The sequence below is a fragment of the Triturus cristatus genome, chromosome 4_2 (assembly GCF_964204655.1).
Source record: "Triturus cristatus chromosome 4_2, aTriCri1.1, whole genome shotgun sequence".
NCBI classification, from domain to species: domain Eukaryota; kingdom Metazoa; phylum Chordata; class Amphibia; order Caudata; family Salamandridae; genus Triturus; species Triturus cristatus.
In genome coordinates, this window is record NC_140586.1 from 366186920 (window position 1) to 366212771 (window position 25852).

At 43.5% G+C, this 25852-nt stretch overlaps 1 protein-coding gene across 1 annotated transcript in view; it reads left to right on the plus strand.

The window, feature by feature from the left end:
* Nucleotides 1-25852, plus strand: part of LOC146833903 (coagulation factor XIII B chain-like) — a 204497-nt gene that overhangs the window by 116312 nt on the left and 62333 nt on the right. Inside the window, exon 7 of the mRNA XM_085601809.1 lies at nt 5129-5314. Within this exon, the coding sequence (XP_085457935.1) occupies nt 5129-5314 (186 nt within the window). The remainder of the gene's footprint in view (nt 1-5128; nt 5315-25852) is intronic.

The window sequence follows — 25852 nt, forward strand, 5'->3', positions numbered from 1 at the left end:
GACCAGTGGAAGCGGCAATGAAGGCGAGGAAACGGTCCGGGGCAGTCTCATGTCCGGCATATTACAACCTGGTGAAGAGCTGAATTTTTTAGCCGAGGACCGCCGTCAAACCCTGAGGCCGCGGAATCCACAAGCATCAGCAGGGCAAAACAGAACAAAAAACGCAATGCCAGAAGAAAGGCCCGCTGCGCAAAGAGGCAGAAAACCCCAATGGCGATGACGTTAGGTGAGGGTCAAACTAATAATAACACCATAGTGAATCTTTCCAAGCTTGTGCTCACCGCCAAAGAGGAGGATATTCTTTCCTTAGGCCTTTCATATTGCGCTGGTAATAATTTCAACTACTGCAAAACCAGAGCGGACTTATTTAATTTTACAAGAAAGTTGAAATTAAAGAAGTTTTTCACCATTAAATCTGGCAGTAAAACGAATACGGGTCCTCATGACAACAGCGCAATTTCCAATGAACACAATTTGGATTCTGCCGATGCACAGTTACTTCTCACCCTGGCGGATTTGAACAAAACGCACCATGATTCCCCTAGTCAGTCAGTTGACACACGGCCATCCCAAGACAGACTCACCTCGATCATTGGCACAGAACCTTGTGCCGGTCTAAGTCCTTTTAGAGGCAAATCTAGCTTCATCCCTATGATGCCCAAGGACGCGATCGATATTTTTCAAGAGATGGTAACCAATGACCTAAAGAATCTCTATCGGGCCACAAGTTCTAACAGCAGGAGAATGAAACAACAAGATTTAGAATATAAGAACTTGATCCATAAATTGAACAGCAACCCTGGCCTAATAATTTGCATGTCCGACAAGGGGGGCAATGTGGTCATCTGGCCTAAGGAGGAATATAAAACTGAAGTAAAAAGGCAGCTTTCGGACATTGAGTGCTATGAAAAAATCAGCTTAAAAATGTACAATACATCTAAGGAATCCCTGAAGAAAATGTTACATGCTTACAAAAGGCAGGGATTAATTTCAAGCCAAGAATTCGATTTTTTGTTCAATGAGTTTCCGATCATCCCAACGCTCCGCCTGATACCAAAAATCCACAAAGGCGTGAGGCCAGTACCAGGCAGACCTATCATCTCGTCTATTGGGAGCATCAGTGAAAATGCGAGTAAGTATGTGGATTACTTTTTACAGCCACTAGTCCGCGCCTTACCAACGTACATTAAGGACACTGGTGACTTTATCAGGAAACTAGCCAGAATTCAATGGCATGAGGATTTCTTGTTGGTCACTCTTGACATAGAGTCCTTGTATACAAGCATAGAACACAAGACAGGGATTGCCGCTACAAAACACTATCTTGACTGCAGACCAATCAAATTTTACAATCATAACAATATGCTTTTAGAACTCATTCACTGGGCATTAAATAACAACTATTTTATGTTTGAAAACGAACTGTACTCTCAAAAGAGGGGAGTCGCCATGGGAGCTTGCTTCTCCCCCAGCTATGCCTGCTTGCATGTTGGCCGGTGGGAGGAGCAGGTTCTCATGGGGACCCATGCTAATGTGTTTGGATCCAAGATTGTAGAGTGGTACAGATACATTGACGATGTTTTTATGGTTTGGAAAGGCGATCGTGAAAGTGTGATTGATTTTATTGAGGTTTTAAATGATAACGCTTTTAATCTCAAATTCACTTTTAAGGTGGACAACACATCAGTTGAATTTTTAGACACTACAGTCACGATTGTTGAGAACCATGTAGAAACATGTCTGTATAGGAAATCCACTGCAGGCAACTCTATCCTACACGCCAGCAGTGCCCATCCACCACACCTTATAAAAAGCATCCCCTATGGGGAACTCCTCCGTATTAAACGTATTTGCAGTATACCGGAGGAGAGGGTTCAATGTTCAGAAGAAGCTATGAACAGGATGAGGCAAAGGGGTTACTCTGAGGGGATCCTTAGGGAAGCCTACAACAAAGTGGAATCCACCCCCAGGAACTCCCTACTCATAGACAAATCGGTCAATACGAATGAACATAGCTCAGTGGATACATTTGATAATGCAAACTCCAATGTACCACGTTTGATCACAACGTTTAACAAACAGCACCGTAAGATCAGAGCCATGGTAAATAAAAACTGGCCAATTGTATTGACTGATGGTGTCCTGGCCCCTATGTTACCTTCCAAACCTGTACTGACGTTTAGAAGGGCCAGAACCATGAGAGAGGAGCTCACGAGACCAAATAATCCAATCCCGACTAGCAGTTCGTGGCTAAAACCCAGAAGAGGTTTTTTCAAATGCACCAGTTGTAGAGCATGTAAATTTGGTCAGAATACCACTCAGTATTCAGTCCCGTTCAGTGACAACCCCAGACAAATTAAGGGCCACTTTACATGTAGATCTGAATTTGTGGTGTATGTCCTTTCCTGTACATGTGGTTTGAATTACATTGGGAGCACCAAGTTACAAGCCCATGTCAGAATTTTACAACATTTAAGGGCAATTGTGAATAATGACTCCAGCTACCCCGTAGCACGGCATTTCAGAAAACTACATAACAATGAACTTAGTTGCCTGAAATACTTTATTGTCGACGGCGTCCCCGCACAGCGAAGAGGGGGCAACAGGGAAAAAGCCCTTAGACAACTCGAAACAAAATACATACTCGAGTTCGATAGCAAAGCACCAACGGGCTTAAACACCACTGAAGACTTACACAATTTTATATGAGTACTGATAGACAACACGGGATTGATTCTGCTCTTTTTTAGACTTACTTTTGTTTTACTAGATTGATATCTGCAGTGTATATAGTGTCAATTTCTCATGTCCTAAGCTACCTCATTGATTGATTTATCTTGTTTGTTTTACCTGTATCCTCATCAATTTTATGAATATTATATTTTTTAATTGAATTGAAAGGAGAACTGTTAGCCAGTTGTTTGGACTAATTTGTTCCTTCAACATCTTCCCTATTTTTGTCTTTTGATTCCAAAGGAGTAAGGCCAAAGACAAGATAACAATGAATATCAAACGCTTTCTCCATATAACGATGTGTTCCAGTTCTCCACATATGAGGATACTTTCAGCCAAGCTTCCCTTACCATTAGGTATATTACAATCTAGGTGCAAGCAGCTCTGGGACCCGCTATAACTTTGGACCCACTTTCGCCGAAGACCAGGTGTTTGGTTGTCTTTATGTATTGGTTAATATGGAACCTCATATAGGTGAATAGTATTTTGGAGTGTCCCTCCTATCCCCTTCCTCGCTTGATCCCCGCTGTATTTTATCATTATCTCACTATTTGCACTTTTCTCACTTTTTTATTAGTCTTAGGACCTTTTACATAGGCTATTGGTTTTAACAGCAATGTCGGGTCGTTCATATACGTTCTATCATTAGATACTATTTTAACATATGTTGAAATGTTGCAATGAATTCTGATCGTGCATTATTTAAGGACATCAATTATGGTCTGTAACACAATTACCATATGTATACATATGCATTTGTTTGCACTTTGCACTATTATTGCGTATTTTGCACACTTGCATTTTGTTGCACCTTGATGGCACTATTTGCACTTTATATATCAGGATTTGCACCTACAATTTGCGTATTTGCACAACTTACTATTGCACTTTAAACCTTTGTAAATTACCATGTATTTACAAGTTCGGAATATTTCCGTGAACATAGAAAGGTATTTAGAAGCAGGCACATCTAATGATACAACCAGGTAATATCCCAGACCCATGCTGTTACAAGTATTAACATATATGCATTTGTTATATGTTTTTTAAACACTATAAAAATCAACTTTAGACCAATGTATTTTTTCCATGTCTATGGCCACAAGCATCACGAGATTATAGAGTGCTCTTGGATTATAAAAGCTTATTGAATCAGCAGTTACTTCATGTGATCAAGGCCATCTGGTGGCCGAAACGCGTAATGGCGTGCTGTGTGGGTGCTGATTGCCATTAAAAACCTGTGAAGCACGAGTTGGTGTCCGTGTGCTTCTTCCTCGCCGGTTGGAGGTGGGAGACAGCCTGTTGGATTTCATATATATATATGTATATATATATATATATACATATAATTCCTTCACCGCAACTGTCCCATAGCGAAGTAGCCATAAATCGAGTGCACTCTGGAGACAGTATATATTATAATTTTGAATTTAATCGGGTGTAAGACAACGCGAATCGGCGTTTTCGCCTTCCTCAGTGTAGATGCCCACCAGGAATCTCCAGTATGCGCCAGGGAGCTGCGTAGCAAAGAGGTGTTCAGAGGCCACGCCCCTTTTTACACACCCTGTGGCACATTTAAAGTTGGGGAATTAATTCCCTTTCAATCCTGAGGGCCCCTGGGGGCCACCTTGGCCTCCAGGTACCTCCAGTAAGCGCCACAGATATATATATATATATATATATATATATATATATATATATATATATATATGTGTGTGTGGCAAAACGAGCTCTCCGAACCTCCACGGCAGCGCGACAGCAACAGCAGCAGCGAACAGAGAGAAACAGACCCTGATAGAAATGGCAGGTAGATTTTATTCTTTTACTCTGTATATATATACACACATATACACACATTTCCAGCATTAGTGTATTGTATTATTGTATACAGCTCACTGCAACAGAGGGGTTCCATGCCATGAGTCACTTCCATGCTTCATTGGCTTAGCACATCATAAAAGTACTTGCAAATATTCATGTGTGCCCTTCCAGAGGCCATTGCCTTTCAGCATTTGTATATAAATAGAGTGGGTTAAAAGCACAATTTGTCCCTATTTTTCAAGCTTTTCTAAGGGTGAGATTGCCCAAAGCCTTCGTAGAATTTGGGTTCACTCGCTTCCATCACTGGAAGCCATGGCATATGTTACTCCCCTAAGCTTTCAATGATCACCAGCCAAAACTCAAATACAGATTAACTCAGTAGTAAAATTTCTGACTTAAAGATGAATATCTTTCGGTAATCTCATATTATTCTCAGTAGTAACCCTAGACCTGTCAGAACATTGACCCAGTTTTTAGTATTTGATTTTAGTTTCTTATATCTTTTTATAATTACTTCTGTACTCACATGCGGACTTTGTAATTAGTCTCACTTTGTCTTATTTTGGTGTCACAGAAATTAAAGAAAAGAAGATATGTAATCAGCCTCCTTCTGTTGAAAATGGCGAACCTCTTCTGGAGTCTGAAATTTATTATTCTGGAGATACCTTGCAATATAGATGCTCAGACGGCTATGAGATGAGCGGGTCAAAAGACATTCAGTGCAAAAGGGGGAAATGGCAGTCACCTCCTAAATGTATTGGTAAGTACATTCACACAGTAAACATGTTCACCATATTAAATAAAGTTCATTGGGCTTGCATTTGTTAACCGCAGACCAGAAGGTATAAAATTCAATGAGGTGGGAAAGCTGACTGTTAGGAATTTAATAAGCAGGTTGGGAGCAGAAAGGACATATTGATTGAAAAAGCTGGATTGTGGCAGGATTCAAATGATTGAGCTCTGCTAAGGGACAATGAAATTCATACAATGCAGAACAGCATTTAAAGTTGCTGTGCCTCAATGTAGTATAAGGAGAGAGAAGCACAGAGACACATTTACTAAGATACAGAACTGCTGCTTCTCTCCCCCCCCCCCCAATGGTGCGCAGTCAGGCTGCTGGCACAACACACACATCTTTACACCACAGTGGAAATGTTTAGGCTTGCTTTCTAGAATAGTTTTTGTTTTGGAAGCTTACCCTTCCAGTATGAAATCCTATGCATAAACAAAGTTTTAAACTTCTCACACATTGGATGTGTTGTGCGTTCATCACCCATTAAAGTGTTTGAAAAGTTAGAAGAACTTCAGTCTCCAAATTAACATTTGTTTGTTATGTTCCTGTCTATCAATTTTGGTAAACAGGGCTTTGCATCACAATGCCTGGGTGATAGCTCAGGAATGCACATGTACCACTCATGGGATGACCCCATGATATAAGGTAGTGCACACGAGCACAAAGTAGTGCAAAGCCCCTCTTTTATGAGTTTGATGCTGCTTCCCAGCTCAAAAGAAGTTTTGTCCTGCAAATTAGTTAATCAAATAGTTTATCAACACTTTGAATAACTATGCAGCATTTTTTGTCACTTGCAGAAGAGCAAAGTGTTGATCAAATATTCAGGATTTATAAAGCTTGGCTAATCACCCGATAGGGTATCCAGGCGCTTGCAGGTCCAGGAGGCTTATTCGAACAGCCAGGTCTTGAGGGTCCTTCGGAATTCTAGAAGTGAGGTGATGGTCCGGAGGTGCATGGGGAGGCTTTTCCAGGTCTTTGCTGCAATGTGGGAGAAGGAGCGTGCTCCGCTTCTGCTTTGGTAGATGCGGGGAGTATAGGCAAGTGAAAGGGAGATGGAGCATAGTCTTATCGATGGATGGTGGAAGTTCAGGTAGTGATTAATTTGGGTGGGTCCTTGGTTGTGTTTAGCCTTGTGTGCGTGGATCAGAAGTTTGAATCTCTTCTTTGCGGGAAGACAGTTGAGTTGCCTAAGGTGGGGTGTGATGTGTGTTCACTGGGGAAGGCCAAGGATGAGTATGGCTGCGGCATTCTGTATGGTATGAAGTCTTTGTTGGAGGTGTGCAATGATTCCTATGTACAGGGAGTTGCTGTAGTCCAGTCGACTGGTGAAGAGGGCTTATGACATTGTGCCTCTTGTGTGTAGGGGTAGCCACTATAAGATCTTATTTAGCATGTGCAGAGTGAGGAGTCAGGCAGTGGAGATGGTGTTGATCTGTGACTTCACAGTGAGTTTGTTGTCAATGATGATTCTGAGGTTTCTGGCACGGTTGGAGGGAGTGGGTGCTCGTCATAGCAGTGATGGCCACCAGTATTCGTTCCATGTATTGCTTTTGTTGCTAAAGATGTGTACTTCTGTCTTATCTGTGTTCAGCTGCAGGCAGATGTTCTTCATCCAGTCGGTGACGTTTTTCATAAATCTGTGTTAATTGGTTCTGGTGGTGAGTGAGAGGATGAGTTGGATGTCGTCTGTGTAGAAAGTTATGTTGAGAGTGTGGATCTGATGATGCTGGCTATCTGGGTCATATACAAAAGAAACAATTGATGGGCGGAATGCTGTACAATGCAAACATTCACCCCCAGTTCCAAGGATCTGCGTTAAATCCATCATTCTTTTGCTCACCACCCCAGTTTGGACCCAGCCATATGCAAATCAGTCTTGACCCAGTTCCTTGTGGGAACAGTCCAGCCCGAACTGCCAAGCCAAGTCCTCCCTGGACCGGAAACAGGCATCCTGGGGCTGGTTTTAGGGCATCACCCTTCATCAGCCAGGCTAGCTTGAATCCAGTGGTGTAGTGAGCGCGGGAAATCTAGGCAATCCCTTCCCACTTAGGACGACATATGCAAAAGAAACAATTGATGAACGGAATGCTGGACAATGCAAACATTCACCCCCAGTCAGAAGAATCTGGGTTAAATCCATCATTATTTTGCTCACTACCCCACCTCAGTTTGGACCCAGGCTTCTGCAAATCAGTCTTGACCCTGTTACTTGTGGGAACAGTCCAGCCCAAACTGCCAAGCCAGGTCCTCCCTGAACCGGAAACAAGCACCCTAGGACCGGCTTCAGGGCATCAACGTTTATCAGCCAGGCTAGCTTGAATCCAGTGGTGTAATGAGCACGGGACCCACAGCTGGGCATACCATACCCACTGAGGGCGACATATGCAAAAGAAACAATTGAGCGACGAAATGCTGGAAAATGCAAACATTCACCCCCAGTCACAATAATCTGGGTTAATTCCATCATTCTTTTGCTCCCCACACCACCCCAGTTTGGACCCAGCCATATGCAAATCCGTCTCGACCCTGTTCCTTGTGGGAACAGTCCAGCCTGAACTGCCAAGCCATGCCCTCCTTGGACCAGAAACAAGCATCCTGGGACCGGTTTCAGGGCATCACCCTTCATCAGCCAGGCTAATTTGAATCCAGTGGTGTAGTGACCACTTAACCCACGTCTGGGCATACCATTCCCACTTCAGGCGACATATGCAAAAGAAACAATTGATGAACGGAATGCTGGACAATGCAAACATCCCAGGATGCTTGTTTCCCGTCCAGGCATGAGGCACAGGATCAAGACTGATTTGCATATAGCTGGGTCTGACCTGAGGTGGAGAAGTGAGCTAAAGAACTATGATGGATTCAACCCAGATCTGTGACTGGGGGTTAGTGTCTGAAAAGTTTCAGCGCTTCGTCCATTGTCTCCTTGTGTTTGCTTAGCTGGGTCATATATGCATTTGAGCATGGGGCTGAAGAAAAAGCTCTGGGGGACACCACAGGTGATCTCCTTGGGTTAACAGGTGAAAGGTTGTAGATGGATCCCCTAGGATCTTTGGGTGAGGAAGGAAGTGATCCATCTGAGTGGTCCGCTTGGATGCCGATGTGGTGGAGTCTTGTGATCAGCATGTGGTGGGATATTGTGTGGAAGGCTGCTGAGAGGTCGAGGGCGATCAAAGCTGCTGTTTCTTCTCAGTCAAGGAGGGTTTGGATGTCATTGGTGGCTGCGATCAGGGTAGTTTTGGTGCTGTGATTGCTGCGGAAGCCGGATTGGGAGGCATCAAGTAGCTGGTTCTGCTCCAGGTGTGTCATTAGTTGATCGTTGATGATCTTTTCCAATACCGTCACTGGGAATGGGAACAGGGAGATTGGAGGGTAGTTTTTGAGTTTGAAGGGGTCGGCAGAGGGTTTTTGAGTAGTGGTCTGATTTCTGCGTGTTTCCAGGCATCAAGAAATGTTGCAGTGGCAATAGAGGTTTTGAGTAGGGTGGTGAGTTCCTAGCCAATCCTCAATCGTTTGGTTACCAAAGTTGAGGATAAATCTGCCTCTAGATTTCTAGTGACTAGTCAAAAGCAATAGATATTTGTAGATTGTGTAAGTGGGACCAAGGCATAACATGGTGATGTAGTGCAATGCAAAGAAAAGCTTTCAATGAACAAAAGCCTTCACATAGATTTGTTAGATGCGTCTTGTTACTATGCTAATGCGAGTGCTGTTTTAAAGCATGGGCAAAATGGGCAACTGCCCAGGGCTCCTACTTTCCTTGGTATTGTGATGGGGCAGTCAGAAGTTCCAGAGTAGCAATGTAATAACTATGTGAATAAAGCATACATTCTTCATGATGTGACACCCACGAATGCAGGATGTCCAGACATTTGGGGTGCATGCCTACCCCACCCTGCCCAACTATAACCCTCACTCTTTCATGCAGTGGGCATCGGTAACATTAAAAAAAGTTTATGTTACAGCAATAAAGCAAGCTATGAAATTAGATTTATTTGGTGCTTATAAATATCCATAAATTAAAGCTTCAGTTTCAAGTGCTATGTGTATACGGCATATTTTAATGTTATGCACTCTTCCCCTTAGTTTCTGTCAGGTCACCAGTACTGTGTGTTTTTACAGTTGGAGGAATAGGGTGGGTAGACATTGAAATCCACATAAAAAGTTATGTTTTTGCAAGCCTAAAAAATCAAGTTCCCCGCACGAAAAGAAATGGCCTTATCAATGTCTGTTCAATCTTCCTTTTCATTCTCTTTGGCTGGCATATATCAGATTCTGTAGTGTAGTCCCAATAGTACCCTATCATGCAGGACCTACGCTGTTTACGGATAACATATACCGTGGGTCTGGTGGCAGACTGACTCCGTGCACCCCGCCGCATATTTTAGCATATGGTTTGCATTAGCTAGCTCGCAGTGCCACTAGAATCTCCTGTTATCAGTGAGATTCGTTTTTGGCAACCTCAGAACACAATAACCTTAGACTCGTGGAAACAATATATTACTTTTCGGCCAGTCACTTGTGCTTGCTTGTTTTGCTCTCAGAGAGATACAGAGAAGAAACGGTTGAGTGTTTTTACAATAATAATTTATTGTACTGTAGTTCTTCTCATGTAAAATAAGTGCGCTGTTACAACTGTAACACAGTAGCAGAGATAGAACCAGCAGTACAGTGAATAAAAAGGAATAGTATTGTTCTACCATTTTGCAATAGTCATGAACACATACATGAACATGAAATGCATTTATAAAATAAAGTGCGTACTCCTAAGATGCCTAACTAGATGTACCTAAGTGTACCTTGCATGTGAGTAGGTGCCACACAGCCTAAGCCTACGAGCCAAGAATCCCACTAGGATTTAGTTGGAACCCCATACCTGAATAGTGAGAGTGTGGGACTTTGTCCTGGACTTGGGCTGGACACCCTGCAAGGGATCGTCAGCTGGAGCGATGGCATGCCGGTGCTGTAGCGTCTCTGGTCAGTGTGTCGGTCTTGAAGTCTCAGTTCCCTTCTGCTTTCTGATAGCAAGAGGTGCTGTATTTATACAGTCTATGTACGTGTGTTACCCATTGTTCAGCATGAGCATGACGTTGGGGATTAAACCTTGTGCGCGGATGGGAGAGGTGAAGTATGCCTCCTGGAGAGTGTACTCATCAATTATTCATATGTTCTAAGGATGACGTCTTAGCAATATCGTATTGGGAAAAACACACCCTCGGCATGGAACTAGGTGAAAGGTTTAGTCCATAAAAGGCTGCAGTCCTTAGAAGGCTTGATGTCCGTATAAGGCATTCTGTCCTTATTTGGAGTTACATCCTTATAAGGCTCGTTCATTTGAAATAACGGGATCTGATGTAGGGAAAGTGCACGATGTTCCCTGGACCTATATTAGGGTACCGATATGAAATATAACACCCACTCCACCTTATACTTAACAATAATAATACACATCCTTGAACCACATAGTTATAACAGTGTAAGGGCATAAAATTATCAGTAGACATTTAAAAGGTTTCAAAAAAAGTTAAAAAGTCATTTAAAAACAGTTTACAAAACGAGGAAAAATGTTCTTTGGTAATGATTGACATTGTTGTAAAGTTCCGCAAATCACAGTTGTAAACGAGTTCGATCACACAAGTTGAACTACAGTAAGCGTACTTTGAAGGCCATGCTTTGAGATAGAAAGTGTCAATTTGAAAAGAGTCTTTTAAGAAAAAATGAAAGGGAAGGAAAAGTTCCATATTCGTTCCCAGCACACGATGAGCCAGATTCAAATTAGAAGTCCTGGCTGGGAGACATAACATTATCGCTGCCTGTTACAGCAGGGGACAAACATTGCAATACCTCGCATAGCACATCAAGTGTGCATAGATGTAGCTCCTCGTTGCCAGTAGCTGGTGTGTAGGCTTCTGGTACCGGATTCGAAACCTCGGTGTCAATGCTGGAGCTGAAATTAAATCAGTTGTGAAAGGCACCTGGGGTACCTCAAGGAAGGCATGCGTCAAGATGGGAATACGCTGAGGACAGAGCTGTGCATGGGACCACAAAGGTTTCAGCCTGGAGGCTAAGTCCGCTGGCGTCTCCGTCAGAGGTGTCAGACAGATGTCCAACTCGCATTTGCCTTCGCAGAACAGGCATCGGAAGACAGGTACGATGCAGTCCTCAAAGACTGGTCTGAAGGATAAGAACCAAGAAGCACTTAGTTCTCGTAGGCGAGGTGCACCGAGATGCTGTACCATGCGCTCACTGTAATGTCTTTCCAGGAGAGCTTTCGCAATCTCGCTGGTGGATGGTCCGTCCATTGCACAGCAGGTATACTATAATCAGGATTCCAGCTACAGCGAGCAGTATCAGAGGTAGACCCCCGAAAATGCTTCCAAACACGGAGTGTATGGAGTTAGGAATAACTCCGAGGATAGTCTGGAAAGTGCTAAGGAATCGTGACCCAATGGTCTTAAATAGTTGTATAATGCCACTCGTATCAGAAATGTTAAAGATACGTCCCACCATTTCTACGAAATGTAGGGGGCAATTTGTTCGAATTAGAGCCTTTATCTCTGTCAAGGTCCTTGCAACTTGAAGTTCAAAGGTTTCTTGAGCGGAGGTCAGTGGCACGGTTTCCTGTAAAAGCATGGCTTTCATTCTGCTCAAAGCATCAAACTGTATCAACGAAACATTCAGTGAAGGCCATACTAGCCCCTCCCTGACTGTATATGTCGGAGGAAACAATACTTGCATACAGCAAGTAACCCTGGTGTTCACGGTGACCAGATATGCAATGCCTGGAAGCATGCCACAACAACCTTGATCGTTCAGCATCAAGTAACTCCCATTTGAAAGTAACTCGAACACTGGCGATATAACGGCAGCTGGTATTCCTTTCATATGTCAAGACAGATTTGAAACTGAACCATTACAGGCTCTGTGCAAAACGATATCTTGGCATATGAGAGAACCACCTAAAGCGTTCTTGGAGTTGGTACCACTAAGAAACACTTCTCGATCCCCACTCCGGCATTGAAATTTATATGGTAGATCCCAGGATTTCTTAATGTATTTTTTACCCAATTTTTCATATGTGCCTGCCTGCCTTTGTTCAAGGCAATACTGAAACTGGAATGTAGTGACCGGAAGAGTGATTTGGCCGTGGATTAGCCACTCAGTTGATGGTAATTCAGCCACTGTAAATGGTAGCCTGTCCAGTTTTTCAATTTGCAGCATTGTATATTTAGCTCCCCTTTGGCCATTTGCATCTGTGTATCAGTTAGATTGTATTCTGAAAACAGAGACGCTACAGAACTTTTCGAAGCCCTTAATAGCCTCAATCTGACCCAACTAATTTCTTCACCCACCCACATCAAGGGCCACATCTTGGACCAGATTTGGACCCATAATCTAGCACTTACCCAGCCTTCCGTCTCCCCCTGCGTGTGGTCGGATCACCACCTAGCGACACCACCCTTACCATCACCGGTAGTATTCCCGCCCCTTTGATGGCCGGTGGTTTTTCATGGAAATGGAACTCCTATGACTCAATAGGTTTCCTTTTGACCTTAGCCGACACCTGCCCAGCCATTCACACTCCAGTCAACATCGATGTGCTGGAAAGTGACATTGGCACTTGGCTAAAGTCGGCTAGCGATCAATTCGCCCCCCTAACCAAATTCCCCCGTACTAGACACCACAATTCCCATAGATGGTTCTCCGGCGACCTCAAGCAACTCAAACAGAAGGTCCGCCAGCTGGAACGGACATGGAGACGTAACTATTCCCAGCCAGACAGACTCCAATTTACCATAGCACGCAGAGAATACAAAAATGCAATTTCCCTAGCTAAATCAGAACACTTCTCAAATAGAATTCTGTCTGCATATAATAAATCCAAGGAGGTTTTTAAAATCATGAATGAACTCACCACAGATGATAGAACTCTCCCTACCCAGACCCCTACCCAAGAGACCTGTGATGCTCTCAATCTTTTCTTTATTGAGAAAATTAACAAAATCAAGGACTCAATTACCCCCCTCCCACAGGCATCTCCACCAGACCCCCCCCCCTAATAATTCATCTACCTTCACTCACTTTCCCCCCCTCAATTCCCTTCTGCTAGCTGAACTTGCGACCCGGGTAAAATCAGGTTCGCCATACGACTGCTGTCCCCCCTCTGTCCTAAGGGACGTCTGCCTTAAATTACCCGACTGCATCTTACCTCTGCTGAACGGTTGCCTCGGTACCGGTATTGTCCCCAGTTCCTTCAAGGAGGCCATCTTGGTGCCTCTCTTGAAGAAACCTGGCGCGGACCCAGCGGATCCATCTAATTACCGCCCCATTTCCCTCCTGCCCTACTTCTCCAAACTGACGGAGGCCTATGTCACTCGGCTTCTCTCCAACTTCATTGAGTCCTCCGGCCACTTGGAGCCTAATCAGGCCGGTTTCAGGCCTGCTCACTCTACCGAGGCCGTCATCCTGTCAGTTTTGGACACACTTAGGAGGAACGCAGACACAGGGACTCCCCAGGCCCTTGTACTCCTGGATCTATCGGCTGCGTTCGACACGGTGGACCACAACATCCTTCTTCACCGTGTCAAGCGAGCAGGCATCCAGGGACTGGCCCTTAGGTGGATCCAGTCGTTCCTGACCGGCAGAACACAAGCTGTCCGTTTGGGCCCCTATACAGCAGCCAAAACCCCCACAACTTGTGGAGTCCCTCAAGGTTCCTTCCTGTCGCCACTACTATTTAACCTCTACCTCCAACCCTTGATTTATTCACTTCAGAGCTGGGATATCACAATCTACAACTATGCTGACGACCTGCAGATTATTTTTCCACTCAACTCTCCAGATGCTGTCATCAGCTTCCAGTCCGTTATGTTACACATCCAGCAGTGGATGAACCACAACCAACTAAAACTGAACCCGGGAAAAACAGAGCTCCTCCTCCCTGGCTCCAGCCCCTCTTACTGGGGCCCGCGGTTCTGGCCTAACGAATTAGCCCCCCCCCCGGTTCCTGCGAAATCAGTAAAGAGTCTTGGGGTGACTATCGACGCTGAACTTTCCCTCAGACCGCAAGTGGGTGCGGTGATCTCCTCATGCACGTTCCAGCTCCGAAAAATTCGTAAAGTTAGTCACGTTCTACCTCCAGCTGCCCTGGACCAGGTTGTTATCTCCCTGGTACTTTCTCACCTGGATTTTTCCAATTCCCTATACTTTGGACTTCCACAGTCACTACTGCGTCGCCTCCAGGTTATGCAGAACCAGGCAGCCCGTCTCATTTATAAAATTCCTATTTGTCAGTCGGCTAAACCCTTGTTACACAAACTCCACTGGCTACCCATAGAACAAAGGGCGGCTTTCATGCTGGGCTGCCTCACGTTCAAATCCCTTCATGGCACCAGCCCAGCATTTTCGAAAACTCTCATCACTCCACAGCACCCCACCCGCAATCTTCGTTCAGCTCACTTACATCTGCTTGTCGCCCCTAAAACTAAAACTAATAAATTCGGTGGTCGCCGGTTTGCCCACCTAGTTCCCAAACTCTGGAACCCTCTCCCCCTGTCCATTAAATCAAGTAGTTCCCTCCCCCCCTTCAGAAAATTGCTAAAAACTTTCCTCTTCCCTTCCTCGAGCTAATCCCCGCCTCCTTTACTCCACACTCACTTTTGCCTCTAGCGCCAGGAAACCCACGGTGTCAGTGCGCTTTACAAATTTCATTTAACATAACATATAAAACGCCAAGGCACAAGGCAGGCACGCAAAGATTGTAGCATCCAGCTCAATAACATGATAGAATGTAGTTGTGATTGGCCATGCTGTTATATGGCTAAATCCTGTTCCAGTATGTCAATAGCAGAAGATACAATGTTGCCCAATGAATATACTCTGGAGATCAAAGTTGTTAACCCATTATCCACCACAGCAAAAGCTTTTTCTAAGTTAATACGGTCTATTTCCTTTATCCTCTCAGCGGCTTCTTGTTGGGAAATCTTCCAAATTTCATTATAGGCTGCATAAATGCCTGCATATATGAAACGTTTTTTACATTGTTTCCTAGGTCCTAGTAGAAAGTCCCTAAGATTCATGTCTTGTGAGAGTAAAGATAAATGTTGTTTCACTTCTGTAAGTGTTGAGGTCTCTAGCCATTGTAGGCACAACTTCCCAACACTATACGATGTCACTACCCCCTGATGTTCTCTCTGTTCATAACGTGGTTCAGGCCTATGCATATTGAGTCCCTCGGTGATGTGCAAGAACATTTTATGAGATGTGTTTGTGTCTAAGGGCCAAACCGCCCATTACTTCCAATTGGGGTCTGCTCTGTTGTACTTTAGTATGTCATCAAGTGTTGCCCCTTCCTGTGTAGAAGAATTCTGCCACCCATGAGTTGGTGTTGGAAACTTTGGAGTGTTCTGCTCCTTCATCTTGGCTATTCTAAGACAGGATGTCTGTTGCACAGTATCATTTAAAAAGATCATCTAGTGTGGAATGAGGCATGCTCTAAATAGTGCCTCTCTACCCTGGACTTGCCAGTCCTTTGAACCCCAAATCGATTTTGTGTCAATTTCGTCTTGCCATAGGTCGAAACCCTGTTCAGACAATTGTGCCAAGAAGGAAGCAGAGTAAATCTGTATAGTGTTTGTTAGTATGATTTTCAGTGCTGATGTTGGGGCAACCTCATAATAAAATGAGGCTGGATCTGTGGTGTTAAACCCTTAAAAGTATGCAAATTTTTGTGCAAACGTTTGTGAACTACTTTTTGGTGGTGTTGGGCAATGTTCCCACTGATTGTATTCAAATACATTCCTATGTGAAATTGATTTGTGCAGAAAATGAAGACCATAATGTTGATAACAGTACAATTTGTCATAATCTGTTGAACCTTCTAATATTTCATTATTAGAAAATGCAGCAGTTTTCACTAAATCAGATAACATGTTATTAACTGTTTCAGTGTCCCAATCATCAGAGAATGTACTGGATGTAATGAAATCACTTAATGAGATTTTAAATACATGATTAATTTTTAAATGTTTGGTTGGTCCGAATATGTTGAAATCAACCTTGTCCCATACTATACCATCTGGTATGGGAACAGCTGTGATGTTCACTGATAATAAGTCTCTTTGTTCACAATGTTGCGATGTGTGTGGCTTCAGGAGGATGTTGACATTCGGGCTGTGGAAACTTGTTGAAGATAATGTCCATTAATAAGCTTACTAAAAGTCAATACTAAACCTAGCCATGAAAGAAAAAACATTTTCCCAGAAATTACCCATAGTTCAATCCAAGGTGATACCAGGTAGGTCTTTTGAAGAAAGAGAAGAACGTTCTTCAATTCTTCCTTGAATGGTGTTTTGGCTGGCGTCGTTTCCGGCTCGCTTGCATCCAAAAAAAGTATCAAAGTTAATGAAATAGCCAGAAGCAGTTCAATCAATTGTTGGAATTGCATCGGGATTGTTTGAAATTTCCTTTTCCTCTCAAGAAGGCATGTTGATGTAGACATCTGTATTAGGTCTAATTGCAACTTGTGAATTATTTCGATTTTCATTTCGAATTTGAATGTTTGGTTCAAGTGGAATAAGTTCCATAGCATTGTTGCTTAGTCCTTCATTCCTTAAAGGTTGCTCTTCAAACGTGATGAGTCTTTCTGTTTGAACTTCTTGGATTGTAGCTAGAGGAGGATGTCTGCTACATCGCAGTCCACTAGGCATACTGTTAAGTATCGGCCACATAGTGTGGTTTGATTAAGTCAATTGAGACAAATTTTTTCTCCTTTTTTCCGGCAAGAGGCGGGAGCAGCACAGTTCTTGTTCCGTGTACTGCAAGGACTGGTACAGGTTTTCTGTAACAGGGTCCAACTTCCTTTTTGTCCGCAATTTTCTCTCTGACCAGATCCCCGACTTTGGGGATCCAGACAGGTCTTGCTGTGACTACCTTGACTTCTTCAGTGGCGGTCTGCTTTAGATGGACATTGTTTGTTTTGTCCCGGATTCATTTAGATCCTGTAAAACAGCCAATCGATCATGGATGTCAAATGGCTTTTCATCCGCCACTGCGCCTTCACAATCAAGATCAGGTACCCACATTCGTGTCCCAAAGAGGACTTCATATGGAGTGACACCCCCCAGAGAGCTTCTTGGCTGGTTATTTAATGCCCTATACAGATGTGTGACCCAACTACCGCCCTTGCCGAATACCCTAGCTGTTAAAGATTGCTTTAAGTCCCCTTTTTTTCTCTCCACAACAGAATTTCCCTCAGGATGATACGGAGATGAGAACCGCAATGCTACACCCATTCCTTTCATGGCCTCTTTGTAAGCCCGAGAGCTAAACGCAGGGCCGCGGTCAGAGTGTAACGTGCTTACCGCATATGCACCGATAAAGACTCGCAAATCTTTTACAACAGTTCGAGCGTCAGCAGAACGCTGGGGCCAAACCCATAGGGATCTTGAGCATGAATCCACTGCCACCATGATATACCTGTAGGCCCCGTCCGTTTGTAAGGGCCACAGTGGTCCAAGTACACACACGTGAGAGGTTTGTCTGACTCAAGTAATGGCGTCTGTGCTGGGCGTGCAACGGTGGAGCCTTTCATCTGTTGGCAGATGTCGCATTTCAAGACATAGTCTTTAGTTTGCTTAGATAACCCTGGCCACCAATAGCGCTGTTTCAGTAAAGAAATAGTCGCTGTAATGCCTGTGTGTGCAGCGCCCAAACCTTTGTGTGCAGCTAGTATTAACCCTTGCCTACGATCCATATTTGGTATTCCTCTATCCCCCACTCCAGGAATCTGAACATATGGAATGTTTTTTCATCTAACTTGTAGGATTATTTGAGTGGAAATCTTTTAGGTACTGCTATGCTGCCTTTGCGTGATGCATTGACAGCTACCATTATATCTCCGTCTATTCTCGTTCTTGAACGGGTCAGCGCAGATACGGACGCTGTGCGAACAGCCCCCTTTGCGGCTTCATCAACCAATGAATTCCCTTCAACGTGCACACCATCACGTTGATGACTCAGCGTATGGATCACGTGAGTCCTTGGTAGCTCGGATTTCAATTCCGCTACCTGTTCCCATAGCATTTTGTGCTTGATTGTGCCACCTTTTGGGTCCTTAAACCCATTTTGTTCCCAATGTTGTAAGTACTCATTGTATGACTGTTCACAGTAAAAAGAATCACACACGATCAGTGTGGGGAATTCGTGATCCGTATTTACAAGTGCAAGTATTAGTGCTTTTAATTCTGCCAACTGAGCCATGCAGTCTCCTAGAGATTGCGTTTTTGTGCAACTTGGATGGAACTTACCATCACACATGCGACCTTTAACGATAGCACATGCTGAAAAATATTGTTGCTTACTTCCTATGGCCGGTTGTGCAGATCCATCAGTGTAGATAATATATTCATACTGATCAAGAGGCAAGATTTTATTAGGTAGAGGATATTCTTGTTCATGTTGCAGGAATGCCTGAGTTTTTAAACTGGGATCAAATCTGTATTTAACATCTGTTGCAGTAAAAGAATTCGCCCATTGTATCCACCTAGGATGTAACACTTTCGAATTTGGGATGCTGGCCTTTGTAAGAGCTTCTAAAGCTGGTACTGGAGTCACAACAATGATGCGTTTCCCCTGAGCCAGTGCTCCTTCTCTTGCTACAGCAGTCTAAATGGCTGTCAGGATTTTTTCTGTTGAAGTGAAACGCATTTCTGCATTTGTGTACAGGTGTGATTTCTAAGCAATTGGTACAGTTTCTCCCTCATTAAAGGTCAAATAAGTGTACCCGCATTGACCCGCTATTATTTGGATCACCAAGTAGCGTACTTTTACGTGTGTCTGTAAGTGTTTGGAAGCAATCATGTCTTCCTAGAGTAAACAAAGAATATTAGTATGTTCTTGTGTCCAATCTTTGGCTGAAAAGTCAGGTTTGATTAATTCATAGAAAGGTTTTACCCTTTGTGCGTAATCTAAAATGTATGTCCTGCCGAAATTTAGGAATCCTAGTATTGATTGTAAATTATTCAATGAAGCAAGTATGAGGATCATCAATGGCTCATTAAAAAAATTAATTTCCTGACCCTGCTCCCGGGCCTCCTCTAACTAGGTATTATGTTTATTATCTCAATTTCAATTAATAATGCCCAAGGATATTGAGTTAGTTAAATCTGAGATATGGGTTATGGCTTCCACTTCAAGCTCCTGGTAGCACGCTACAAACAGCAATCATGGGATACAATGGTGCCACCCATTTGTGTCAACCGCTGCGCATCACTATTCCCTACTGGTTGGCTCAGGAATACAATGAGCCTGTGGTGCTGGATTGTTAGTTGGGATGTCTATGGTACAAAACATCTTCTGTGTTGGTTAGTTATAGAGATTTATTCACCGTTAATGTCTATGGTAAACTAGCAAGTCCTTGTCTTAAAAAAAGGGGGAATTAGAAATCATGGGTGTCGTCACTTCTTCATTGGGACTGTTCTGTACTTTAATATCTTAGCCTTATTATTATTCCTAATAACAGCACTGAGTGGGAAAAACAATATTTAATATGTAATATTATTCCAGGAACTTGTCAAAATTTGGGACCATCAGACATAATGACATTAGCTGAGAAATATGAACTTGAGTACCCAACATCAGTGTCGGATATTATTTTGGATTTAAAAGCTAGAGTGCCACTATGCAGTTTCTTTCATTATTTTGAAGCAGTTCAAAATTCGATCTCGAGTACCGTTACAGAGCGCCATAGGAGTCCAGGGTAGAATTCTACTGAAATGGCTCTTAACAATGCATCTTGGGTTTACCAAAAATACCTCTACAAAGGTGACCCAAGCGCCAGAGTTGCTGACTTTGGAACTGGGGAACCACGTTCAAATTCTGGCATCGGCGCATCCTGTGATTCTGGGCGAGTCACTTTGGGGCACATTTAATAAAGTTTCACACAAGGCAGGGCAGCAAGCAAAGTTACTGCACTGCATTGTGTGAAAGAGAGAGAGAAGAAATGCTTCATATTTGTAAAGGCATGGAGCATTTCTGCTCTCTCCTTGCACTGGCGCACTGTGTGGAGCCTAGTTCCAATGCCGACTCCCTTGCACCATAGTGCAACTGTGCTGGCATTACAGGCAAGAATGTTTTTGTGCAGAAATGGACACCTTCCTGCACACGAACAATCCTTTAATACGTTTTCCGCTTTCCACGTGATCTACAGAATGTAGCACAGGTGGAAAGAGGAAATAACGAGAAGAACTAATGGCACATATTTACAAGCCCCTTGCATCACTTTTTGTGACGCATTGGCGGGCAATTTAGTGTTCCATATTTACAAGGACACATTGAAAGAAGAAAACACCTCTTGTGATTGTTTTCCTGCAGGAAGGTGTCCTTTCCTGCACAAAAACAATCATCACCACAATGTAGGCACTCTTGCACCATGGTGCAAGGGTGGCTGCGTTAGCTCATGGCAGCCAATTGTGCACCAGTGCAGGGGAGAGCACAGAGATCCTTCATATTGTTATAAATCTGACACATCCCTGTGCTCTGAAAGTAACTCAGCACGGCGCAGCCAAATGGCTTGTGGCACCATGCTGCGTTATGTTCTCGTAAATAAGGCCCAAAAATATTTCCCTTCCCCAAGCAAGGCCACGCAAATCAGGATTTGTAAATATTACTGAAGCCTTTGCAGTGCCCTTGGCCACTTTGCATGACAGAAGGACATTGCAAAGGCTTCATAAATATGAACCTTCATCTCCTGTGCCAAGACTCAAGTGAGTCAGACTTTGTGCATTGTAATGTGGTGCTCACATAAAGCATTCCAGTGCCCTGGGCTGTGTTCGCACTATATAAAACTCCAAAAAAAAGAAACATGTTTTAGAGATAGACCATACATGCCTTGCAAATGGTCATGTCTCTTTGGACAACTACGTAATTATGAGGAGATGTACTTAGATAAAGATTATCACGAAGGTGTTCTGTCCAATATAGATTTTATAATTCTATGTTTTAGCATATAGAGGATGATGAGTGACTTCAGTTTATGAATTATCCGAAGCTCGTATAGAAAAGGCAGGAATTTTATATGACTTGGTAAAATATCCCTTTTCCTAACAAAAGGTATTTGCATAAACGTACAAAGTCACACCCTACTTTGATAATACATTAAAAATAAAGCAGGACATGATGATTTTAACCACTTGAAAGATAATAGATCATGTTCTGTAAAAAAAAGGCTGCAAGAAGTATCAGTATGATGCAAATGAAGAGACTCGTGCCATACATAGTTGAAACTGGAGAGTACATTATAAGGAATACAAGTAATAATTTGAGTAAAGAGGTGTGCATCTCACCACTAATTACTTTTCAATACATTTAACTGACCCATTGAAACTGGCCACAGCGTTTAAAATAATTAGAAACTATTTTAAAGCTGTTATGAAAAGTCAGAATGTGGATGAATAGATAAAGAGTGGCATGCATTAAAACTTGCATTAATGAAGAGAAATACAGAAATTATGAAACTGTGTGGCGGATGCTTCAGAAACTATGATTAGAGTTCAAGCTCCACCACCAAATATCTGAGTGACCTTGTGTGTTTGTTTCAACTTACGCCTGAGCTAAAATTGGGAAATCTATCCTTTAGGCAAATGCTACTAAACTATATGGCCTAGATGATATTCTAATGGAAGTAATTAAACAAATCCAGAATTCTGAGAAAAAAACCTGTCAGAGTTTGGAAGGGCAACATAATAGTACCTTTCTAAAATAAGCATTGGCTAAGCCATTAGGGTACTCCTTTTATAGGTGAGTGACAATGCTTTCTCAATGCTTTTTTTGTGGGCTCAGGACCTTCGGACTGCTAGCAGGCCTCTGGCGGTCCTTTCTGTGCTTCCACCCTGTTCGGAATGGGGTTTCTGGTTGGCTAGTGTATGCACCTAATCCAGGTTGAACCAACCACTTTAGTCAGGGCTTGTAAGTTGCACACCAAAGATAACCTGCGCAACACGCTCACACCAGTAACACAATGAACACACCACAAACAAGACTCCACACAGGATTATTAAAATTCTATACTATATTGTACATAACACATAGGTCCAAAACAATGCAAATCCAAACTACTGTGCATATTATGCAATTACTGAAATAGTACTTGTTATCCTGTCAGTGCAAGAATCAAAACAACATACATTATACAATCAGGGCATGAGATACAACAGACTATGAAGTAAAAACACTGGTCATCACCTGGTGCAAGACCGCAAATCATTTTATGAGAATGCACATGAATTACCCAATTTCACGAGCAATACATGGATCACCAAGGTAACCTAACCTGATATAGAGACCAGACTCTTGACACATTAGTCATCATCAGCATTACAGAACGCCAACAGTAAATGCCTAGGGCATGAAATGCAGCAGATTAAGTAATCTAGACACATGAATCGTCAATCAATAATAAGGCACTCTGAACTTGCACTTCTTCTCGCCAGGTTATGTTAGCTTTTGGAGCCTAAGCTGAGACAAGTGTAGCAAGGCATCCACCATAGTCCACAGTAGCATCTGCATTCCTAGTACAGGAATTGTGGTAGTTCTAGGTCAGTTAGGCTCCTGCTGGCGGCCAATGTCTTCCGTGGAGGTCTCACCCAGTACTGCCGCTGAAGAATTACTGCTCCCAAGGTAGGCCTTACTGAGAGCCTGAAAGGCACAGCTGCAAAAAATCGCCTTAGTCAGGGTACCCAATCGCAGCTGCCTGTGAGTGTGCAGTGCAGCATCCCCTGTAATGGTAAAATTCCCACAGTCCCTTTTGGCCCGGGCGTCCACGGGGTTACTTCTGACCCAGATGCCGGTCTTGACGGGCAGCTTTTTGGAATGGGAACTCTGACAGCTGGGTTAGTTTAATAACGATGGGTGGGAGGAAGGAGTTAATAAATGTTTTCGGCAAGGAGCGTATTGATACCTCCTGGACTTAGCCAATGATCTCTGACCACAAAAATGGCCGCGTAGTACTGTTTAGACTACAACATTAAGGGTTAAAACATGCACCCACAATCAACAGACATATAATCGCTTTAGTGTTACACTATAGGACACATTTGTCACACTATGTTCTTGAAGCGAGGTGACATAACATAGATATGATCAATGTGAATGTGTATGTAATGTCTTTAGAATTTGCATGTATATGTCTTCTATGTTTTTGTTTGTAAAAAGATTTTTTCCAATTTGTATATAGTATATTTTTTGTATATTAGTGAATGTATTATGGGTGGTACTAAAAAAGAAACAACAATGGTATTCAAGTTAAAGTATATCTTTGTCTTCTCTTGGCTTGGGATTACAACCTTATACTATTAATTGATCCATAGTAGCAGCAGTGTACAGGATTCAAGTTAATAAAATTAGATTTTTGTTCATAGGTTGACACTTTGAGAAACAAATGAGAGACAGTTCTCTTTTGAAACTGTTTTTGATCCATTATATAGGAGGTACCTTCACTCTTGCTAAAAATGCTTTCTAAAAGTGTCCCTTCTAATATAGTAATGCAAAATCCAACTACACCATTAAGCAGGATTTATCGCAACTATTCCAAACACACCATACATGGCAATGCTGCTCCTTTCAGATCAGCAATTGCCAGTGAAACATATATAAGGGAATTTCCAATACTAATGTATGAGAGGTGTAGGCCTCACAGAAGTTAGAAATAATATAGTCTGTTTGTCACTACCAGGTCATGCCACACAATAAAGGCACAGCTCCTACTTTTTACTTACAGAGCACCCTGCCCATAGGGCTAACTAGGGCCTACCTTAGAGGTGACCTATATTTAGTAAAAGGGGAGTTTTAGGCTTGCAAGTAGTTTTAAATGCCAAGCCAATATGGCAGTAAACTGCGCACACCGACCCTGCAGTGTCAGGCCTGCGAGAGGTTTGAAAGGCGACGTCAGTGAGTGACACAAGCAGTGCTGCATTTAATGTACAGGCCCTGGGTATATGGGATACCACTATACAAAGGACTTACAAGTAATTAAATAATATGCCAAACAAGTGTAAAAAAATCATACCATGTTTAAAGGAGAGAGCACATGCACTTTAGCACTGATTAGCAATGGTAAAGTGCTTAGACTCCTAAAGCCATCACAAAGAGGGTCGGAAATATAGGAGGAGGACGGCAAAATGCTTTGGGATAACCCTGCAAAAAGAGCCGAGTCCAACACACACACTTCATTTATATAGTTCTATTTTACCTTTTTGATGTAGCAATTTTTTCTCTTTCTTTTCCAGAATTCCCTACATATAAAACTTTGGTTAAAATCACATAAAGTTTCCCCCAACCCACCTGACAGAAATTCTACCTTGCTTTTACGGGTGACTCATCACCCAGGACAGAAACGGCTTCAAAACGTAACATGGAAGCATCAATATTTTTCCTTTGACTCACAATCATTCTCAGGATGTGATTAAAGGCAGTATTTGAGCACACAGGTGTCCAGCATCCAGCGAAATCTAACAAACACAGAGATTTCTGAAAAATTAGTACCAGGAGGAGTTTATAGTAGTGTGACTTTTGTGGATCCCTCTACGTTTCTCACCCATGACATCCTTGGGTTACAACATCATAACTTCCTTACATTTCTGATGATACTTCTGGAATCTGTAGAGATCGACAACAATCCTACTACCTACCATCCCCACACTTCCCTATAAAAAAAGTTCCCTGCTTTTGTGGGTAGGCCTATCAACCAGGACAGAAAAGGCCTCAGAAAAGATTGTGGAAAGATTAAGATTTTTCTTTTGAATGGTAATTGTTGGACCCGGCCTCGTGGCGTGGTCCTTAACCCCGTGGATTGTGCTCGTTCCCCGCCCCGGCCTTCACGGGCCACCCTTCTGAACTGCACCGAGGCCCTTCATCCTGAGCTGCACGAGGTCACATGCCCCTCGTGGCTCCGCCATCTTGTTGGCATCCACGTGACTCTGTGCACCAGCCAGCGCGACCCCGCTCAACCCGGCCTCGACCCCAGCGAAGCCCCGACATCGAGGCACCACGAACTGGCCAGGGGGTACCGCAGGAACCATTCATCGCCCCTGGCGGAGGACAGTATCGATGGGACCCCCAACTGTCCTCCCCTCTCGAGGTGTGATCGCCCTGCAACTCCCTTGGGCCTGGCGCCTCTCCTGCTGGGCGTCTGGCCACCTCCACCCGGCCTCTCCGCCCCCCCGGGCGCCTGGGTCCGGACATCAAAGGGCTCCAGACCTATATCTGGGGCGACCCCGCCACAGATCGGCAGTTGTATCCCGGAGTCGAGAGCCCTGCTGATTGAATCGCGGCTGAACCTACGGAGAAGAACTCTTGTCGGAACCATCACGAGCCCTGCTGACTGCGTCGCGGCTCCTTCTTGTGAACACTTTGAAGCCACCTAGAACATCGGAGCCCTGCTGACACTGTCGCGGCCCAACCTCGCTGAAACCTCCCTCGGAGCCCTGCTGACGACGTCGCGGCTCGAGC